General features: G+C 42.6%; 1 protein-coding gene and 1 non-coding gene across 2 annotated transcripts; both read left to right on the plus strand.

Annotated features, from left to right (window-relative positions):
- The first annotated feature begins 214 nt into the window (after positions 1-214).
- LOC106568993 (GTPase IMAP family member 7) lies at positions 215-2,925 on the plus strand. The gene is made up of 3 exons (XM_014139928.3): positions 215-414; positions 1,085-1,144; positions 1,689-2,925. The coding sequence occupies exons 1-3, from the start codon at positions 390-392 to the stop codon at positions 2,615-2,617; spliced, it is 1,014 nt and encodes a 337-aa protein (XP_013995403.1). The 5' UTR covers positions 215-389; the 3' UTR covers positions 2,618-2,925.
- A 703-nt stretch (positions 2,926-3,628) lies between these two features.
- LOC106568992 (uncharacterized) lies at positions 3,629-8,915 on the plus strand. The gene is made up of 3 exons (XR_014380307.1): positions 3,629-3,851; positions 4,824-5,408; positions 6,351-8,915. It is a non-coding gene; the product is annotated as an uncharacterized LOC106568992 (transcript).
- The last annotated feature ends 12,877 nt before the right edge of the window (positions 8,916-21,792 follow it).

Raw genomic sequence — 21,792 nt, forward strand, 5'->3', positions numbered from 1 at the left:
CATGGTGCAATGCTCCTATTTTCTGCTGGCTTGCCCCACTTCCACGGAAAGCACTGAGCTAGGCTGAAACATGCATTTTGGAGCTGCCTTACTCAAACTGATATGTGACACGTATTAATACCAAAATAACATGCAAAACAGGCAAGTCCAAACATTTTAAATATGGTGCTCAAAATGCCCCACCTGTCCTGAATGACGGGTCGCCACTGCGTAGGCTACATGCTGTGTGATCTTCCCACTCACTGAAGCTTGCCTTCCTATCTGAGTACGTGCCAAACAGAACTCGGGCGGTACGCTGCGTAATTAAGCATTTTATTTCCTCAATCTCAATTTGTTCAGAGGATCCGATGGGATGGTAAAATCACAGATATTTGTTATTTAAATTATCAATGGCATCTTCCAAATCGACAGATGGTGAGTATCAAACAATGCACGATGTGACTATTTCTTGTTTAAACTCGCATGTTCATGTTTATGGTTTATTTGGAGCCTACCGCAGCCTGTCCAACCTTGTTTCTGGAAAACTACCGTCCTGTAAATGTTGAATCCAACCCTAATCTAGCGTACATAATTGTTATAATTAGCTGGTTGATAAACGGAATCAGGTTAGTTAACCTACAGGGCAGTAGCTCTCCAGTAACAGGGCTGGAGACCCATGACACATTGTCACTGACATAACAATCAACAACAGTCTTTGTTTTATCTCATGCAATTCCTCATTAGGTTTATTAGGATCCACAGTCTGGTTCAAACTGACCTTTTGACTACAAATTCGTTAGATTGCTGTTACATTTCGATTCAATATAAAGTGAAAGTAAAGCCTAAGTAAAACGATCGTGCTGTTTTACTTAATAGCTAGGCCTACCCATTGCATAATTTTGCGTGAGGTTGAGTAGCCAAATTCCTCGTTCTGTTCTCTATTCACTCATTCTCGCTTCTCGGCATCAGCTATGTCATATTTGGATCAGACATTGACTGCACATGTTTAAACTTGGTCGAGATTACAATTAAAATGCCACCTCTATCAAAGTTTACCTTATCAAAAACAATTATTTCCATGACTAAACCTGTTTCTCTTCTGCAGAAGATTATCCGCTGAAAGCATGGCAGAGAAGGTCCAGCATTGATGGTAGACGTCCCAATAGTAAGAATGACTTTATCTATAACCTACAGGAAATACTGCAATATTTATAAAAGCTATTGTTACGGAGTCTAGTTGATAGGTAATCGACTAGCCGGACTGTTCCCCGGACTCCGCGTGTAGGGATTTGTACAATGCATGAACAAGGCTATTGAACTAGACATTGGTGTCTGTCTTTATTACTTTATCCAATATATCATACTGAAACAGCTATCAGTAGTAGCCTAGAACCATTCACTTTCAATGACCAAAGTTATAATGATATAAATAATTGTATTTATTTGTTGCTATTTCATAGTAGGCCTTATTTTATTTTGTTCACCAAATCATATGAATGAACTGACTTATATTTGGGTGGTAGCTCCAACCGGGACTCAAACCTGGGTCCAGTGACCATCAAGCCAACACCTTAACCATTGCACCAAGCACTCTTGATGAGGTTGCTAGGTGTTGGGTTACGGTCGCTACAATATCTAACAATCCGAAAACTACTATTTCAAACAATTCCAAATCACAATACTGAAAGGTTGCATTTACTTCCTTTCAGTGTCCATGTCCAGAATTGCGCTGGTGGGGAAGACTGGTTCTGGGAAGAGTTCATCAGCCAACACAATCCTAGGGAGAGATGCCTTCAGATCAGGTGTCAGTGGGTACTCTGTCACCAGAGAGTGTTCTAAAGAGACAGGGGAGGTGGGGGGCCGAGAGGTCACCATAGTGGACACACCTGGCTTGTTCGATACTTCTCTCTCTGAGGAGACAGTAAAGAGAGAGATAGCTAAATGTGTCAACATGTCAGCACCAGGTCCACACGCCATCATAGTTGTGATTAAAGTAGGTACCTTCACAGAGGAGGACAGAAGTGCAGTGAAAAAGGTTGAGGAGATATTTGGGAAAGATGCTAGAAAATACACCATGATCCTTTTCACCCATGGAGACAAAGTTAAAGGGGGTATTGAAAAATGTGTGGAGGAAGCTGGTGAAGATCTCAAACTGATTTTGAATACATTTGGGAATAGGTACCACATCTTCAATAACATGAAAACAAACGACCGTACCCAAGTCTGTGAGCTGTTTGAAAAGATTGATGACATGGTTGCTGACAACAATGGGGACTTCTACTCTAACTACACATACCAAAAAGTTTCCAAAATGCTGGAGGAGAGAGAGTCAATGCTCAAGGAGGTATATGAGAAGAAACTGCAAGAAGAAGTTGAGGCACTTAAATCAAAATATGATAAAGCTCTGTGTGCACTGCTGGCAGAAAACCTGACTCTAAAAGGAGCTGAAAAGGAGGGCAGAAACAGACAACGTGAGAGAACTCTGAAGAGAAGGGACAATCACATTCAAGAGACAAAGAGATTTTATGATGGTTTAAAGAACAGAACGCGATATGTTGTAGAGCAAGTCCCAGGCACTGAGGACTTTGATGACATTGTTGGGCGATACCCAGAGACCTTGTCCTTAAAATGGAACTAACTACTGTATAGGCCTAGTAGTGGTAATTTGCAGTGAATGCACAATTGATGTGCTGGTAAACTACTTTGTAGCACAACATGTGATGATAGGCCCTACTTTAAATTTGAATGATCTTTAAATAATAGCAGAATCACAAATGATATGTGTATATTTGGTAGGCCTGTTTCTCATTTTTCTAAAGCAAATGCCAATTCTGTAACCTAAGTCTAAGAAAATATAATTGTTGCCTTGTTGATACATTTTTATAAAATGTTATAATACAAGTATTGTCAATTTTTTTTGTCACCATTAAAACCTATTTGATGTGCCTATAGTGTTCATTTATTTCATCAGTCATTTGTGTCACGGCTCCTCCTCTGCAGTGCAGGGGTGGTTCCTCCTGCAGGCAGAGGAGGGTCGTTAGTGATTGCAGCTGGTGTGATTGGAGCCACCTGGGCTCAGGGTATTTAACAAACTGCTCCACTAACCTCTCTGTCTGTCTCGCTTGGCTTGCTCCCTCCCTCCCTCCCTCCCTCCCTCCCTCCCTCCCTCCCTCCTCCAGGTATGATCCTGTTTTGTTTGTTCCTTTTTTGGTTTATTTAGCTTCCATTCAGTCATGTTTACACACACATATTCACGCATCCATGCACCTTACATTATGACATTTCCATACCTCATTCCTTTTTCTTTGTTTAGAATTAATAGTTTTGTTTTATAATAAAGAACTTTTTGAATTGGCCTATACCAGTTGTTGATGTCCTCTCATTTTTGCCACAGGCTATGAGCCGGCCTGTGAAATTTGGATAATCTATTTGGGACATATTTGTCCTTTATGATATGTTTTGTGTGACTCTTCAACACCTGTTTTACTGTACACTGGAAGATGCTGTAGTCTCTTAGACTACGGGCTGTATTCGCTAGGCACCGAAAGAGTTACCAAATTGACGAACACGTAGTCCCTCACTGTTTAAATCGGGTAACTCTAATCGAATAAGAAACATTTTACATTTTCCGTTGCAGAACGTTTTTCTACGTTTTAATACGGTGTCGGGCTACACTGACGAATACAACCCAGACTTCCCCTTGAGCTCGTGCGCAATAGCCTGTTGACGACGTTAGACGCGTTTAAGAAATTAAGAGAATTTCATTTTCAACCAGAGAATTAAGCCATGTTCCGGGGTTCCGCGAGGAATGGTAGAATCACGGATTTTCTTCTAAATTAAATGATCAGTGGAATCTTCTCAATCAACAGACGGTGAATATAGATCGAACCATTTTGTTGACGAATAGGCATATAGGCCTAGGCTACAGTGTAAAATGCCAGACAAATTACTGTTTTCTTTTCCACAATTCCACAAAATCCGACTTATTAGACTACACAGACTGTTTTAAAACCATCAATCAATATTTCAGTACAAATAATATCCACTTTTGTTAAGTTTCGATATCATGTGAAAGTAAAACAAAGTAAAATGGTCGTGCTGTTCTGGAGGCCAAGCCGAAATAGAAAGAAAATAAAATACATTGTGTTAACGTTAAGTAATGATCAGTTAACTTTTCTGGTGAGCTTTGCGTTGTTTTGCTTGAGATCGAGTACTCAGTTATTCAATTGGACTATCACAAATTATATTTGAATGCACAATTCTTACGATCTGCAATGTTTGGGCAACTGTTGTTCAGTAAGACAATCTACGGCAGTTTTTTGGAACAGTACAAGGTCCGTGATAATTTAGAATTTACTCGAATGAAATTCGTCTTTCAATTTATACAGCAGGAAGTTGAAAAACGAATTGTTGAATCATTTATTGAAATGGCCAGAACACTTGTAAATATTGCAGATTCTTTTGCATAGTGAAATCTTGATTACGCTCAAGAATGAGCGAAATATGACAATTAGCAAACAAATGTGAATCAAGGAGTTATATCGTCTCTTGCAGCTAGAGCTATGCATTTTATGTCTCATGTCATTCTATATATATATATATTTGAATGCTACATTTAAGTTATGTGGATTTGCAGTGTAGGTAGACTAGTATATAGTAAACTTTGATTCCTGTTGGTTTGTGTAATTACCCTAAATATTACATTTAAAAAAGGCATTAGATTAACACACTCCGATTGTTTGTGTTTTAACCTCTACTCACCTTAAAGATTTTGCTTACAATTACACAAGGTTATGTTCAAACCAGTTACCTATGCTGCAATAACTTTCCTTCCATTTTCCCAGTGACTAAATAGTAAACCAGGATGGACACATCATCCCTCAGGATTGTCCTGTTGGGCAAGTCAGGAGCTGGGAAAAGTTTATCAGGAAACGCCATCCTGGGAAGGTCAGCTTTTGAATCAAAATTAAGCTTCAAGGCTGTGACAAAAACATGTACAGAGCAGACTGATAAAGTCTCTGGAAGACAAATCTGGGTGGTCGACACACCAGGAATTACCAGTACTGAAGAAGAGCAAATTGAAGAAGAGCAAATTAAAGCAGTGTGTCAACATGCCCTTGACTCATCCATTCCCTGTCTGTTTCTGGTAGTACTCAAGGTAGACAGGTTCACCGAGGAGGATCAGAAAATAGTGAAGAAAATTGAGAAGATTTTGGGGGATAAAGGAATAGACAAGAGTTACATTCTGTTCACACATGGTGATGCTCTCAAAGGCATGAAAATAGAGGATTTCATCTTTGAAGATGACGAGGGTGTGCTCCCAAAAGTTGTTCGGAGATTTGGTTTGAAATACCATGTGTTCAACAATGACACTGGAAGTCAAGATCAGGTTGAGGAGCTTCTGACTAAATCGGGATACCTGACATGGAGTAAGTATCTTATTATTTGGCAGGTCGTCTTTGCAAAAGATTTATAGACTCGAGGGTCTTTCTTGGTTAAAGGTCCAGAACAGTCATTCTGATTCCCATGTAAAATAGCCTTTTGAGTGACTAGAACATCACTCATAATACTTTTCCTGATTTAAAAAAAAAAGAAGCATTTTCTCTCATGTCAAACTACCAGGAAGTCTGAAAAGACAGACTTAGTGGGCAGGGAGCTAGTAGGCTGAGTGGGCGGGAGCACACCTTGACTGGTTGTTCTATGAAAATGCCTATGTCAAGCAACATGGATGCAGTGAGAAGGGTTGCAGTGAGATTATCTCAAGCACATTTATTGATACACAAACATCATTGAAATTGCATGCAACATCCAATCCTGTCATGCATCACATCATGGTTTTACAAATGATTTGTTTATCCAACTGTTTGGTTATTGTAACAGCATCAATATATACAAAATGTTGCCTGTATAATGGAATTGTCCGAACTGTTTATCAAGCTAGTTCATCTTGGACAATTTCATTTGAAACTTTACAGGGTACGGTCTGGGTACATTTCATTAAATCCAAGTGTTTGACATTGGGGAGGGGACCAGTAACTTTGATCAAACTGTATCAATGTAGAAGCAACAGTCATTTTTCCTACTTTGGTAGTCCTTATTTGACCTGGTTTCATTCACATTTCATGAAAAACATGATTTTGACTGTTTGGGAACTTTTAAGTAAGTTAAATAAAAAAAAAAAAATAGTGATTGAAATGAGAAACCACTAGGCAATTAGAACCAATAAATGAAGATATTAAATGTCGGCCACATTTTCCAGAGCAAGTTACATGTTTATCAACACCTAGGTCTATGGGTGCATACCAATAGTAAGCTGACAGTCATATCTATAGTAAGGGTATTTTTCATGACTGTCTATGGTTATCCAACAGGTGTCCCAGAAAACACAGAAGACAGAAGAATCGTGTTGCTGGGTAGAAGTGGAGTTGGGAAGAGTGCATCAGGGAACACCATTCTGGGTCTGACAGGGTCTGAACAGTTTAAGTCTGACTGTGGCTTTGGCTCCGTAACCACACATAGTAAGGCCAAAACAGCACCGGTAGCAGGAAGGGAAGTTACTGTGATAGACACACCTGGTCTTTCTAATGAGAGACACTCTGCTGAGCATCTATTTGATGAGATGATGAAGGGTTTTGTGTTCTCTGCACCAGGGCCACATGCCTTTGTCTTTGTGTTTGAGATTGGGAGGGTAACACACAATGACACTAACATGCTTCGTCTACTTGAAAAGCTATTTAAAGCTGATGCTATGAAATATGCAATGGTTCTTTTCACTCATGGTGATAAACTCAAAAACCAATCAATCGAAGAAAAAATACATGCAAACGAGGTTGTAAAACAAATAGTTGTGATGTGTGGTGGCAGGTACTGTGTCTTTAACAACGAAGCTGCGACCAACAAACAGCAGGTCAGGAATTTACTTGAGAGAATAGATGAGATGGTGGCAGAAAACAATGGCCAATGTTACAGCTCTGAGCTGTTCCAAATGGCAAACAATTTAATGCAAGAGGATAATGCACTTCGGAAACGAAAAAGAGATAGGCCTACACCAACAGATACGCAGCCACATGACAGCAACAGGACATCTGCTAGATCCAACAACAATGACCCAACACCTGATCAAGAAGATCTAGGATGGGTCTTGTCAATGATTAGGAGGTGTATACCATGGTTATGGTGGGTCATAGAATTTTTTAGATCACTTTGTGCAAGCCATTCCCCAGAAAGGGAAGGCCTACTGCTAAGGCAAGGTGTGAGCTATTAGCAGCAAGAATACCGCCCACTAGATTCTAAAAGACATTAAGGCAGATTATGTCACTAAGGGCTCGATTCAATCCGTATCGCCAATTTGAGCCGACATACAGCGTTTACCGTAAACGCGGGAACATTCCCTTTAAAATTCTATCTTTATAGTGCTGAACTTTGGCAATACAGATTGAATTGAGCCCTAAGGCTGGAGTTCAATCAAAGACATTTGTTATCAAGTTTACTGTACATGCGGATTGCCTCTTATCCTCTTGTCGTCCCCTTATGCCATAGTTTGTACATCTCAATTGTCATTAGAAACCACATTTGTTTAAGCAAGTCAGCCATATCAGCTATGTTTGTTTTTTTAAGATAGTAAATGAGGCTGAATGAACTGTTTTGGTGCCAGACAAGGCTCCGCTGATAGCCAGGTGTAGCAGTGGTAAGATGTTGGGACTGCTGTTGGGACAGCTTTATGTAGGCCCTAACAGTTTGTGGGCACCGTTTTAGTGCAATTAATGTATTGTTTAGTGTTGAGTTGGGTAGCGGATTTGTTGGCATGCATCCCGCATTTTTTTTTCTTGCCCTACCAAGATTTAAATGCTAAAATCACCACTGCGCAAGATCAACCAGTATCGGATCTACTATTGTTGGTCTCCCTCTGTTTTCCGTGGCCTTTCTCTGCTGGAGATCTGTTGGCGGATTGGATTGTCTGACTGACTATAACTTTTTTGCATATGGTATTTCATTTGTTTTAGTGTGATTTATACCGTGTTGGTTTATGTGTTCAGTTGTAGTTGAAGACTACTGAGAAATCCGATACTCTTTATTGTTTGTGTTGCCGGAGTTTATTGCAATCTGATTGTGGAATGAGACAGGTTTTACGCATCACATTATGGAAGGACAATTTTGTGACTGAGGTGACTTGGGTTCACTGCACTGATTTACCAGGCTGGATTTTTTTAATTTTAGGTATGGGACACTTACCAGTGAACCAAGGATGTTATTATTTTGTGGCTTTTATATTGATTGTGTGATTATTGTGATAATACAACAAACGCAAAAGAACAGTGGTTTTGAAGTTATTTTCAATGTTTTAAAGGTTTATGAAAAGTGTATTTCCATACTGACTTTTACACGAGTCCTTTGTATTGGTTTTGATTTGACGGACCATACGGGACTCATTCCCTCACAAACAAAAAGGAGAAATCAATATTTTCTCTGGTAGGCACAACCTACCTGGCACCCCTAACAAACAATAACCTCAAGTCAAAACCGTTACAATATGCTAGTCGGAACTAGGGAACTCAGAAATTTCCGACTTGCTAATTCATTGAATGTGGCATGTGTATAACTACAATCATCAGATAGCAAGTCGGACATTTGTGATTTTCCTAGTTCCGACTAGCATGTGAACGCGGAATTACTATGGAGTACTGTTCATTGGTAGTTTTCGATCAGTTTAGTGTCTATTATTTCTGCTTCAAATTAAATGCATTATTATTGTTATGATGACAGTATGGGTAACAAGGGTAAATACACTTTATGTAACTGTGAACATTATTCTCACTCTTACTTACATACTGTAGCTTCTGTTTGCTGTTTATTTGTGAAATTAACCCATTTGTATTCTTTTAATGCTCAGGTTCAATAAAACACGGCAAATGAAAAAAGTTGCCTTTATACACTGAGTGTACAGAACGTTATGAACACCTGCTCTTTCCATGATCCAGACTGACCAGGAGAATCCAGGTGAAAGCTATGATCTTTTGTTGATTTCACTTGTTAAATCCACTGCAATCAGTGTAGATGAATGCGAGGAGACAGGTTAAAGAAGGCTTTTTAAGCCTTGAGATAATTGAGACAAGGATTGTGTATGTGTGTAATTCAGAGGGTGTGGGCAAGACAAAATATTTAAGTGCCTTTGAATAGGGTGTGGTAGCAGGTGACAGGTGCACCGGTTTGTGTCAAGAACTGCAACACTGCTGGGTTTTTCACGCTCGAATAGTGGTATATGGTGTAGGGTTAGTTGGTGGTGCAATTTTTTTCCTGTCCCCTACTTTTTTATTTTTGTATCACAAAATGTAAAGTGATTGACCACACACTACCGCACAGTAGGTGGCGGCATGCACAAACAAAATCGCCATGGCACCAAAGAAGAAGACCAGTTCCTTCACAACCGCTCTGCCAGAAATAGAACAATGAGCCAGATATTTCACCGGATGTATAAATGTGAAGCATCTGGTTGGCGTTTCCACTCATTACCAAATATGGTGATGAGAGGAAGCCCAGTGGCCGGCAGTGGGAGAAGATGGAGCGAGATGGATTTTGGCCGACATTCTGCAAATTTTCTCATCAATGAAACATTTGATCTCCATACCGTTTTCTTTTTCCAAAACTAATATCTGTAACACACAGAGTGGACTGCGTTTTGTAGACTTCACCCTTTGCTAAAGTTTCAAAAAATGGCATTGTTTCGAAGGAGTGCAAAGGCAAATTGAGATACTGCACACACCCACTTCACATAGTAGGCGTTCCCTAACGGAAATATGCAAATAAATGCTAGAACGTGCCAATAGGATCTCACTAGCTCATGCTGGGCTCTGCCCACCTCTTTGCTTGTTCTGCCCACTACAATTAATTTGCTCCCATTGGAAACGACAGGCTCTGGTGGAGCTGTAGCGTGCACCTGACAGGAGGAAGTTGAGAAGGCGAAAGCAGAAAGCGTCTCGAGTACAGTTAGTGAGAAAGATGATTGGACAACAGTGAAAAAAAACCCAGAAAAACAGCTATAATCGTTGTGGAAAATTTGTCTGATGAATCGTTGCTGGATGGAGTATGTTTTTTGCATAAGGATGTTCATTTGGGAAACCATTTTAAAGTGACAAGGATGGTGGAGAAGGCATTGGGAAAAGTGGATGCAGTCAAAGTAACCAGGAGTGGTATGGTGTTTTATCATGTGTATCTAAAGAGCAAAAGGAGTGTGCATTGTGGCGCGAAGTTATCGACCCATGAAGTGGACAGCTTTGATTTTCGGAGCAGGGCACCGGTAAAAGGTGATACCTCTGGCATCCTGTTAGAGACTGATAATCAATATCTTAGGCAAAACATTCCAGGGGTAGTTAATGCGTGTTGCTTGATCCCTATGGAGAATGGAAAAAAGGAGCAAAGTTTATCTGTATTATTGATGTTTAATGAAGATTATCTACCACCGTATGTAAAGTTGGGATATATAAGATATGCCGTAAGAGCATTCCGTGCAAAACCCGATGCAATGCATGAAAAGTGTAAAAAGTTTGTCAAGTGTCAAATTTTTCCAGACAAAAGGAATATGTTTTTCAAGAGTCTGTCAATGTAAAATGTTGCAACTGTGGTGGGGATCATATTCTCTGAGTGCCCTGTCAGGGTGAAAAAGATTGAGGTGTCAAGGATCATGGCTGTACAGCAAATTTCCTATATGGAGGCGGTGAAGAGAGTTGAAGGGGAAAGAGGCCACAGTTCTGAAGAAGATATGGCGGTGGATGCATGCAACCAGTTGCAAATGTGGAAGGACCACCAGAGGGCAGGCTGGACTCACGGATAGTAGCCCAACTAGGCATGTGAGTCAAGGGGACCTGAGGCAATTAAGCACAGCTGATGGTACTAATGACCTATTATCTTTTCCCTACAAGAGAGAGGAGGGAACCAGCAAGAAGGAGGAAAAACCTATCTCTGGAAGAAGGCTACCAAGAGAGAGATGCTAACCACGAAGAACCATCAAGACGGTGACAAACCCGTGACTTTTGTTGTAGTTTAAAGAGAATCGTATTGTGTTCCTGTTTCATCTGGAGAAGATGTATGTTTTTCCTTGGGAGATTTTGATTGATTATGTTGGAGTGTTTGTATTGACCAAAATCCCTAAATAGAGAACTATGTTCAATCAAGAAACCAACTCCTGACTCGTTTATTCCACCTTTCCGCTTTAGAGTGACGCCAAATTACTTGGTCCGCTCACATTGGTGGAGAATGTGGACATTTGGTGGACGAGTGACACGAGGAGTGACACGAGGATAAGTGAGTACCGGGAGATCCTCTCCCGGTACCAGCTGACTGCCAGACATGGAGCCGTAAAGTTCCATTAATGGACCTATACGGCTGACCAACCCGTCCGTGCCCAGATCTTCGCACTAATACGGCTGACGAAACAGTGGCTGGAACCCGGAAAAGGGGTAGGACATGTAATTGAGACCCTTGTAGTGGACAAGATATTGAGGGAATTACCCAGTGACTTAAAAAGGGTCGTGAGGCAAGCCAACCCGTTGTCAGCCGACGACATAGCCCAGGCGGTGGAAACATACCGATCTACAGGGGAGTTGTTAAAAGGTAACAAGGAGGAATGGAAGGATTCTACAAATCCCGTACCACGACTCACCCCGGCACGTCCGCCACCGAAACGTCCAAACCCCATCCGGAGGTGGGAGAAGTCGTCCCCCACCCAGTAGGGTCGGTGTTATAAATGTCAGTCTCAAGACCATTATGCTCCACAATGTCCTAGCAAGGACGAGTCCATGGTCAGAGTCATCGCTACACATCCCGGTTCGAGAGGGCAGGATCAACATTGTTGGTTAGCAGAAATAGCACCAGCCCCAGAGATACCGGTTCGAGTAGAAGGACAAGACGTGGTAGCCATTCGACTCGGGAAGTATGGTTACGTTAGTAGAGGAGCGGATGGTGACCTCCACAACACTGCTACCAGACAAAGTAGCCGTGTCCTGTATCCATGGAGACACCCACTATTACCCCGCCGTGAATCTGTCTATTCTCACTCCAAAAGGAAGGTGTACAGTCAGGGCAGGGAAAGTACCCCAGCTGAAGGTGCCATTATTGATCGGGGGAGAATGTCCCCTATATAAAGCATCGGCAGATGACGTTATGAACGGGGACAGGAAGGAAGAAAAAAACAAAATCAAAGCCCGAGGTAGTAGTCCTACAAGGAGACGTAGCCTCGACCTCATCCTCTGGAGCAGAGGAAGAAATAGCGACCCAACGTTTACGACAGATATTCCAGGAAACCACCGATGAAGACACCTACGAAGGGTTATACACGACGCAGGAAGGAAGGAGCAACCAGGCGCTATGGGATATATTTGAAGCCCCATCCGAGGAGGGAACCTGGAAGGGATTCTCCTCGGTCACCCCTGGCGGGTATGGGGAACCACCTCCTCACCCCTCTACCGAGGTCGACCTGCCCCAGGAATTAAAGGGACAGTTCGGCACCTCGCAGCATAGAGACCCGGACCTAAGGGAGGCCATGAGGAAGGTGAAGGTGATCGACGGGAGGAACGTCGACGGATCAGGTAAGCCCCCTCACTTAGCCCATTCCCACGTCCTAGGAGGACACCTGGCACGGGACAAAACTATCGACAGGATCATGCAGAGATTCTATTGGCCCCCTGTCACCCGGGATGTGGCCAGGTATTGCAGGACGTGTGATCAATGTCAGCGTACAGCCCCACGGCCACACCTACGTAACCCTTTGATTCCTCTCCCCATTAGAGACCCCCTTTGAACGCATAGCTATGGACCTCGTGGGACAACCCCCAAAATTCGCCAGAGGACACGAGTACATCCTAGTGGTTGTAGATTACGCTACCAAGTTCCCAGAGGCCATACCCCTGTGTAACATGGCGTCAAAGGGAATTGCCAAGGAATTGTTCCTGATGTTCTCTCGGGCGGGCCTTTCCAAGACAATCCTAACTGATCAGGGAACCCTGTTCATGTTCCGGTTGATGAAGGACTTGTGTCGGTTCTATCAGGTTCAACAGATACGTACAAGCATATTCCACCCTCAAACGGACGGATTGTGCGAACACTTGAACAAAAAGATTAAAAGCATGTTGAGAAGAGTGGTGTCCAGAGACGGGAAAAACTGGGACATGCTTCTCCCACACTTAATGTTTGCCCTGCGAGAAGTACCCCAGGCGTCCACTGGATTCTCCCCATTTGAATTGCTCTATGGCAGACCCTGTCGAGGGATCCTTGATTTAGCCAAGGAGATCTGGGAGACCCAACCATGCCCCTTTAGGTCCACAATAGAACATGTTACCCTGATGAGAGACCGCCTGTCGGCAGTGTGGCCCATACTAAAGGAGCATATGGAGAAGGCGCAAAGGACCCAAGGCCGGGCCTACGATAAGTCTGTGACACCGTGGGAGAGAAAGTGATGGTGCTCGTGCCCACGGCTGAACACCGTTTGCTGGCGCAGTGGAGGGGGCCTTACGATTATGCGATTATCTGAAGACAGCACCCTGCATACAAAAGCATGAAAAACATTTTTCAACCAGGCAGGTGCGCCACAAAAGTCAGAAATAGCGATATAATAAATGCCTTACCTTTGAAGATCTTCTTCTGTTGGCACTCCAAAAGGTCCCAGCTACATCACAAATGGTCCTTTTGTTCGATAAAGTCCGAGTCCCAAAAACTCAGTTTAGCTGGCGCGCTTCATTCAATAATCCACCGATTTCCCTCCTTCAAACTGCATACAAAATTAATCCCATAAGGCACCAATAAACTTCTCCAAACAAGTCAAACAATGTTTATAATCAAACCTCAGGTACCCTAATACGTAAATAAACGATACAATTTAAGACTGAGAATCGTTATTGTCTTTACCGGTGATAAACAATAAAAAACGCACTCTCATTCACGCGCATGAAAACACTACAGCCAAAATGGGAGCCACTTAAAAATGAGCTAGAATTCGTAGTTTTTTTCAAAAACAAGCCTGAAACTTTCTAAAAACTATTGACATTTAGTGGAAGCCCTAGGAACTGCAATCTGGGAGGATTTCGCCTCATAATAAACATGACAGCCATTGGAAACAGTGGTAGGCTGAATTAAAAAAGGTTTGGGGTTGGTTTGTCCTCTGGGTTTCGCCTGCCATATCAGTTCTGTTATACTCACAGACATTATTTTAACAGTTTTAGAAACTTTAGAGTGTTTTCTATCCAAATCTACCAATTATATGCATATCTGAGTAACAGGCAGTTTACTTTGGGCACGCTTTTCACCCGGACATCAAAATACTGCCCCCTAGCCCAAAGCGGTTTAAATACATTTTTGAGCAAACGGAATGAGCAACAGCCACGTTTGGCTACATATGGACCGTTAGTGTAATTCCCGCGAGAGAGTAATGGTTAATGTGATTGGATGTTAATTATTTGACTAGGCTACCTGTATTTGACATTGTGTTGTTATTTCGCTGAACACTAGATGGTTTAATTTTATTTTTGGCAGTGAAACGAGGCTACTCAGGCGAGGAAAAAAAACATCACCCAAATGTATAGCCCCATTGGAAAATCTAAATGGACTGTTTGAAAATGTGAATTTTTTTATTAAAATAAATAAATGTGAATCACATTTTTATTTGGCGTACCCCCGACGGCATTGCGTACCACAGTTTGGGAATACCTGCTCTACAGGAATGACCGAGTCCATCCAAATCATCTTGGCTCCTGGATTCCTGTCCATGCATTTCAAGGCTGTGTTGAAACTGACTTATCAATGACCCAAAACCAACTCAGTTAATCCCTACCATTGTGACAATAAGCCATCATAATGCTGCATCAAATGTACATTATCCTGAGGGCGTTGGCAGACACAATGTAAGTAACATAATTGATGTCCCCCTAATTTCCCTGTATACCTCTGTTGATCCTACAGCTATTGTATGCAGTAATCATGAGCCTATGAACCAGAGTTAGTGTTAGTACTGAGGCGGTGTGCCCTAGTAGGAAGACCACTGTGTGCAGCTCACCCTGCAACATCAGCTCCAATATAAATAACATGAACAAGTCTACTTCGGATAAGCTTCCCAGTAAAGCATCAAAAACAATAAAGCAAAAAGTGCCAAAAAAATTGCCCATATTAACATATGCAGCCTGAGAAACAAGGTCCATGAAGTCAATAACTTGCTTGTAACAGATGACATTCATATTCTGACTGACTATCTCGGAAACGCACTTAGATAATATCTTTGATACAGTGGTAGCAATACATGGTTATAACGTATATCGAAAAGACAGAAATGCCAACGGGGGCGGTGTTGCGGTCTATAATAGGAACCACATTCCTGTAAAGCTTAGAGACGATCTCAGGTTAAATACTGTTAAGTAATATGGCTACAGGTTCATCTGTCCTCACCTAAAGCCCATTCTTGTAGGTAGCTGCTATAGACCACCAAGTGCTAACAGTCAGTATCTGGATAATATGTGTGAAATGCATGATATTGTATGTGATATCAACAGAGAACTATATTTTCTTGGTGATTTAAATATTGACTGGCTCTCATTAAGATGCCCACTCAAGAAAAAAATTCTAACTGCAACCAGTGCCTGCAACCTGGTTCAAGTTGTCATTCAACCTACCAGGGTATTTACAAACAGCACAGGAATGAAATCATCAACATGTATCGATTGCATCTTTACTAATGCTGCAGAAATGTGCTTTAAAGCAGTATCCAAATCCATAGGATGTAGTGATCACAATATAGTAGCCATATCTAGGAAAACCAAAGTTCCAAAGGCTGGACCTAATATAGTGTATAAGAGGTCATACAAGAAATGTTGTAGTGTCTCATATGTTGATGATGTAAAGAATATTTGCTGGTCTGTGGTATGTAATGAGGAGCAACCATACACTGCACTTGACACATTTATGAAATTGCTTACTCCAGTTACTAATAAGCACGCACCCATTAAGAAAATGACTAAAAACTGTTAGGTCCCCTTGAATTGATGAGGAATTGAAAAATGATATGGCAATATCGTTCGCTATTATCCTCAGTAATTTTCTATCCAGATTGTCAGACCCCGGTGGCTTGTCATTGTTGATAGACAACAATTTTTTTCACCTCTTCCGCACTGACTTTACGGAATTCATGAGTACAATTCTTGTCTTTCATAATTTGGTCCGATATACTTGGATGTGTTGTGTCAGCGTTTGTTGCTGGCATGTCATACCTAAGTTCTCTTATCTTGCCAATGAAAAAGTCATTAAAGTAGTTGATAGTGATGAGGCAAAAGGTATGGCAAATAAGTCTGATTGACAAACGTACTGCAAATTCAGAAATCATGTGACTAATCTTAATAAAACCAAAAATAAACTATACTATGAAACAAAAATAAATTATATAAAGAATAATAGTAAAAAGCTTTGGAGCACCTTAAATTACATTTTGGGGAAAAAAGACAAACTCGGCTCCATCATTAATTGAATCAGATGCCTCATTCATCACAAAACCCACTGATATTGACAACTAATTAAATTACTTTTTCATTGGCAAGATAAGAAAACTTGGTGAGTCCCAACGGCATGACCTGGTACTCATAATGTCCGCTGGCTGTGTTGAAGGCTGTCATCCACTCATCCCCTTCGCGTATCCGAACCAGGTGGTAGGCATTCCGAAGGTCCAGCTTGGGAAAAAAATGGTGGTCCCCTGGAGAGGTTCAAAAGCCGAGGAGAGGAGTGGTACGGGGTAACGATTTTTAACAGTAATGTCATTCAGTCCCAGGTAGTCAATGCACGGACGCAGGGTCTTGTCCTTCTTCTCCACAAAGAAAAACCCTGCGCCAGCAGGAGATGCAGATGGACAGACGGCCCCAGTAGCCAGAGACTCCTCTATGTACTCCTCCATGGCCTTGGTCTCCGGCCCGGATAGAGAATATAGCCGACCCCGAGGTGGTGTGGTGCCTGGGTGAAGATCAATGGCACAATCATAAGGGCGGTGCGGGGGAAGGGAAGTAGTGAGTGCCTTACTGAACACTTCCAGGAGGGCATGGTATTCTGTGGGGATAGCAGAGACATCCACAGTCTTGCTAACGTCCTGAGGAAGTCTCGGGGAAGGCTGTGCTGCTTGAAGACAGTTGGAATGGCAAAATGGGCTCCAACCCAGGATGGAGCTCGTGGTCCAGTCATTAACAGGGTTGTATTTTTGAAGCCAGGAAAATCCCAAAACAACAGGAACATGGGGAGATGCAATGAGGAGGAACTGTATGGTCTCACTGTGGTTACCTGAAACCCGTATATTAACGGGCACAGTACTATGGGTGACTCCACCTATTGACTGGCCGTCCAGTGCCCTAGCATCCATGGGAACCGAGAGAGTTAGAGTGGGAATACCAAGCTCAGAAGCAATAGTAGCATCCATAAAACTTTCATCAGCCCCAGAGTCAATGAGCACTCGGAGAGACTTAGATTGGTCTCCCCACAGCAAAAGCACAAAAAAAGGTGTGCGGGTGATGGGAATTAGGGAACTCCCAGTCTGGCTCACCAGAGTACTTGTATCCACCAGAGACAAGGGTTTCCTAACAGGGCAGGTAGCTATATAATGTCCTACCCCTCCACAGTACAGGCAACAGTTAGAACTCAGCCTACATGAGCGTTCCCCAACCTATAACCTAGCTCTTCCCAATTGCATAGGCTCAGGAGTATCCAACTCACCTGTCGTTGATGATTCACGAGGGAACTCGGGTGGCTTCGGATCCTCTCAGAAAAACTGCCTTCGGGAACTTCCGGATTCCTTTGAAGGTGAGCGAGCCATAGCAGATGAACAAGTGTGTCCGAGGCCACACCTCCTCTCACATCAATTCTAATGGTTAGGGCGATGAGGGAGTCGAGATCCACCGGCAATTCCCGAGCAGCAAGCTGATCTTTTACCACCTCAGATAATCCATGAAGAAAGGTATCGAAAATGTTACTGGCCGCCTCGCTCCCGGATACAGGAGACTCGAATACCTTCCTCACCTTTGCCATGAAATCCTCCAGATGACAACAAATGGCAGATTGTTGCTCCCAAACTGCCGTAGCCCAGGAGAGCTCCCTTCCTAACATTAGCTTGATAATATACGCTATCTTCGATCGGTCTGAAGGAAACGAAGATGGCTGTAGCTCAAAAATAAGAGAGCACTGATAAAGAAAACCCCGGCAGGTACCAGGATCCCCAGAATATTGCTCCGGAGGAGGTAAGTGGGGTTCTCGGGGAGCCGGGGTAGGCTGTACAAACTCACCACAAATAGGGAAAAAGTTACTGGGTGGTTTCTCAGGAGCTAACTCCCTGATTTGCTCCATTATAGCCTTAAACCCTTGGTTGTTGCGTTCCGTCAAGGAACCAAGCCCTTCCAGAAAGTCCTGTAACAGCTCCTCATGTCTCCCCATGGTGGCTCCCTGCAGGGAGACAGCGAGTCGGAGCTGGTCCAAGTCTGCTGGGTCTGTCATGGCCAGTTTGTACTATAAAGGCACAAGGCGAGACCCAGATGCAGACACAGGAGGCAGATGGTTGGAGTCTTTGAAGTTTAATAAATCCAAAAAGGGGTAGGCAAAATAATGGTCGTGTACAGGCAAAAGAATGGCTGTGTACAGGCAAAAGGTCAAAACCAGTTCAGACTCCAGGAGGTACCAAAGGGCAGACAGGCTCGAGGTCAGGGCAGGGAGAATGGTCAGGCAGGCGGGAATAGAGTCCAGAAAACAGGCAAGGGTCAAAACCGGGAGGACCAGCAAAAAGAGAATAGAAAAGGAGCACAGGAAAACACTGGTTGACTTGAAAACATACAAGACGAACTAGCACAGAGAGACAGGAAACACAGGGATAAATACACCAGGGAATATAAGCGACACCTGGAGGGGGTGGAGACAATCACAAGGACAGGTGAAACAGATCAGGGTGTGACAGGTGTATCATACAATGCGTCCATATGGCAGACAGAGACACATTCATAACTATGATTCAGTATGTCACGTTTGGTATGGTTACATAAGACAGATGGTTACTTAATGCAAAAACAAAAGTAGGGTGGTATGTTGGGTGGGCATATAACGCGAATATCTAGCAACTTAAAGGTTGCGAGTTCAAATCTCTTCATGGACAACTTTTGCATTTTAGCTAATTAGCACCTTTTCAACTACTTACTACTTTTTAGCTACTTTGCAACTACTTAGCATGTTAGATAACCCTTCCCCTAAACTTAACCTTTAACCTAATTCCTAAACTTAACCCTAAACTTAAGCCTAACCCTTAGTATAGCAAACATTAGCCACCTAGTTAGATTTCTGAACATATCATACGTTTTGCAAATTCATAACATATTGTACATTTTCCAATTTTATAACATTTTGTAAATTTCGCAAATTCGTAACATATGATACGAATTGTAATTCGTAACATATCATACGAAATGGGTGATGGGCATCCACAAATTACTACGTACCATACGAAATGTCTCGGATTTACGTTCAGAATAATACGAAATGCTCTGTAACTAGATTGCATCTCGGCCCTCACAGCTAACTTCCATTTGGAGAGCATAAGCTGGGGACATTTTTGAGTCATTCAGTTAGTTTCCTCTTGATTGCTAGCAATAGCATACATTCTTTGTTTAACAGTGTTATCTGACAAAGGTATTAATGTGAGTTTCCGCGCCTCTGCTTCCCCACACAATGTTTTCACTATATCAATTGCTGAAGGTAATATCAAAGTCTCTGCAATATGGTATGGTTTCTTTCATAGCGGGCCTAGCCATTCACCGTGGGAATGATTCAAGTGCAATGGTCAAGTGCGGCCTTTTCCCATGATCTAAGGGCACTCTGATGGAATTTTATCTTTTAGATTTGAATGACTTTCATTTCGATTTAAGGTTAACCACCTTAAAGGATTTTGAGATACAAAGACAATAAACATTTTCCTATCAGGCGACCCCACATGGGGTCGCGAGCCCTAGTTTGGGAACCTCTGGGCTATACAATGCCCTCACGAGAGTCCCCATTCTGTCATGCACCTGTGTACTGTTTTTATGGATACCCCCAACAGCTTTGCAATACATGGGATGGGCAAGCAAAGGAGTCGGGATACGTAGTCTTCATGAATGCTTATCCTTGGATGTCCAGTCATCCCCTCCTCAAATTCAACAACATTGTGTTCTTCTGCAGCTTGATTGAAATTGGTGACCAAACGAACTCACTAAGGGCACTTCCAGGGGAATCTGAATTTGGCTTGCGACGGAAGTTAACACTTCATACTCTTGGGAGCATATGAACTCCAAGAAGTCAAGGTCGAGGGGAGCTCACTCTAGCAATTGCGTCATGTGATATTTTTGCCTCAAGACAGTTTGGAGCAGCAATTCTTGAAAAAAATGAAGATTTTTTAGATATGTTTTCTTAGAGTTAAGGTGAATGTTTGGAGTAGTGCAAACGGACTCCCCTGATTCATGGCTGGGGCCAAATTCATCTCTGAGCATCGGTACTAAATAAGCTAGGCAGGCAGTGCTGACAGCTCTAGTAGATGCTCTTTGACCCCCATGGCGCAGCCAACTTTGAACTTTCAATTTCGTTATCTGGGCCTATAGCGTAGGAACAAAAGGTGTTTCCAGAACAAAGTTTTTCAATTTGGTGGTGTAAAGATAGGATGGAACTGTGCTCCTCCATATTTCTGTTTAGGCTTATGATTATCACCCACTGTGTTATTTGTTTAGCTAACCATAACTAGCCAGACAATAAATGTTTGAACATGGGTCTTTGATAATGTGAACCAGAGTGCGGTGTCGAGGCTGCGCTTAGCCGGTGAGTCACCGTTGTGCAATTATAGGGGTTACAAATAGCAATAAAAAAATCACCTATATCAACAGCTCTTTGGTCGCCCAATGGTGCAGGCATTTAGGTGAATCGCTAACATAGCAGCATGAGTCCAATTGAGCCCCCTGGCCAACTGAAAGATGTCCTGCCAGTAACAGGGATGCGCTGACAATTGCTTTTAATTTCTACAATTCAAACCAATATTATGAAAGGCCCATACTAGTCCCATGCAAAATATGAATCATGCAAACTGAATGTCCATTAGTCTCGTGCAATTCATACTCCTCTGCACGTTCACGCCAAGACGAAATGGTAGCCTGCAGCTATAGGTCATGTCAATCCTACTAGCTAGCAAAAAAAGCTATTACATTTACATTTGTCCTTATCCAGAGCGACTTACAGTAGTGAATGCATACATTTCTTTTCCGTACTGGTCCCCCGTGGGAATCGAACCCACAACCCTGGCGTTGCAAACACCATGCTCTACCAACTGAGCCACATGGGACTACGCTATTCACAATGCCCCTATGCACAAATCGAGGTCCATACAGAAATGGTTTGTCGAGATCGGTGTGGAAGAACTTGACTGGCCTGCACAGAGCCCTGACCCCAACCCCATCGAACACCTTTGAGATGAATTGGAACGCCGACTGCGAGCCAGGCCTAATTGCCCAACATCAGTGCCCGACCTCACTAATGCTCTTGTGTCCACCTGTGGTAAATTCAAATGATTGGACATGATTTGGAAAGGCACACACCTGCCTATATAAGGTCCCACAGTTGACAGTGCATGTTGGAGCAAAAACCAAGTCATGAGGTCGATGGAATTGTCCATAGAGCTCCGAGACAGGATTGTGTCAAGGCACAGATCTGAGGAAGGGTACCAAAATATTTTTGCAGCATTGAAGGTCCCCAAGAACACAGTGGCCTCCATCATTCTTAAATGGAAGAAGTTTGGAACCACCA

The sequence above is a fragment of the Salmo salar genome, chromosome 14 (assembly GCF_965601325.2).
Source record: "Salmo salar chromosome 14, fSalSal1, whole genome shotgun sequence".
Lineage (NCBI taxonomy): Eukaryota > Metazoa > Chordata > Actinopteri > Salmoniformes > Salmonidae > Salmo > Salmo salar.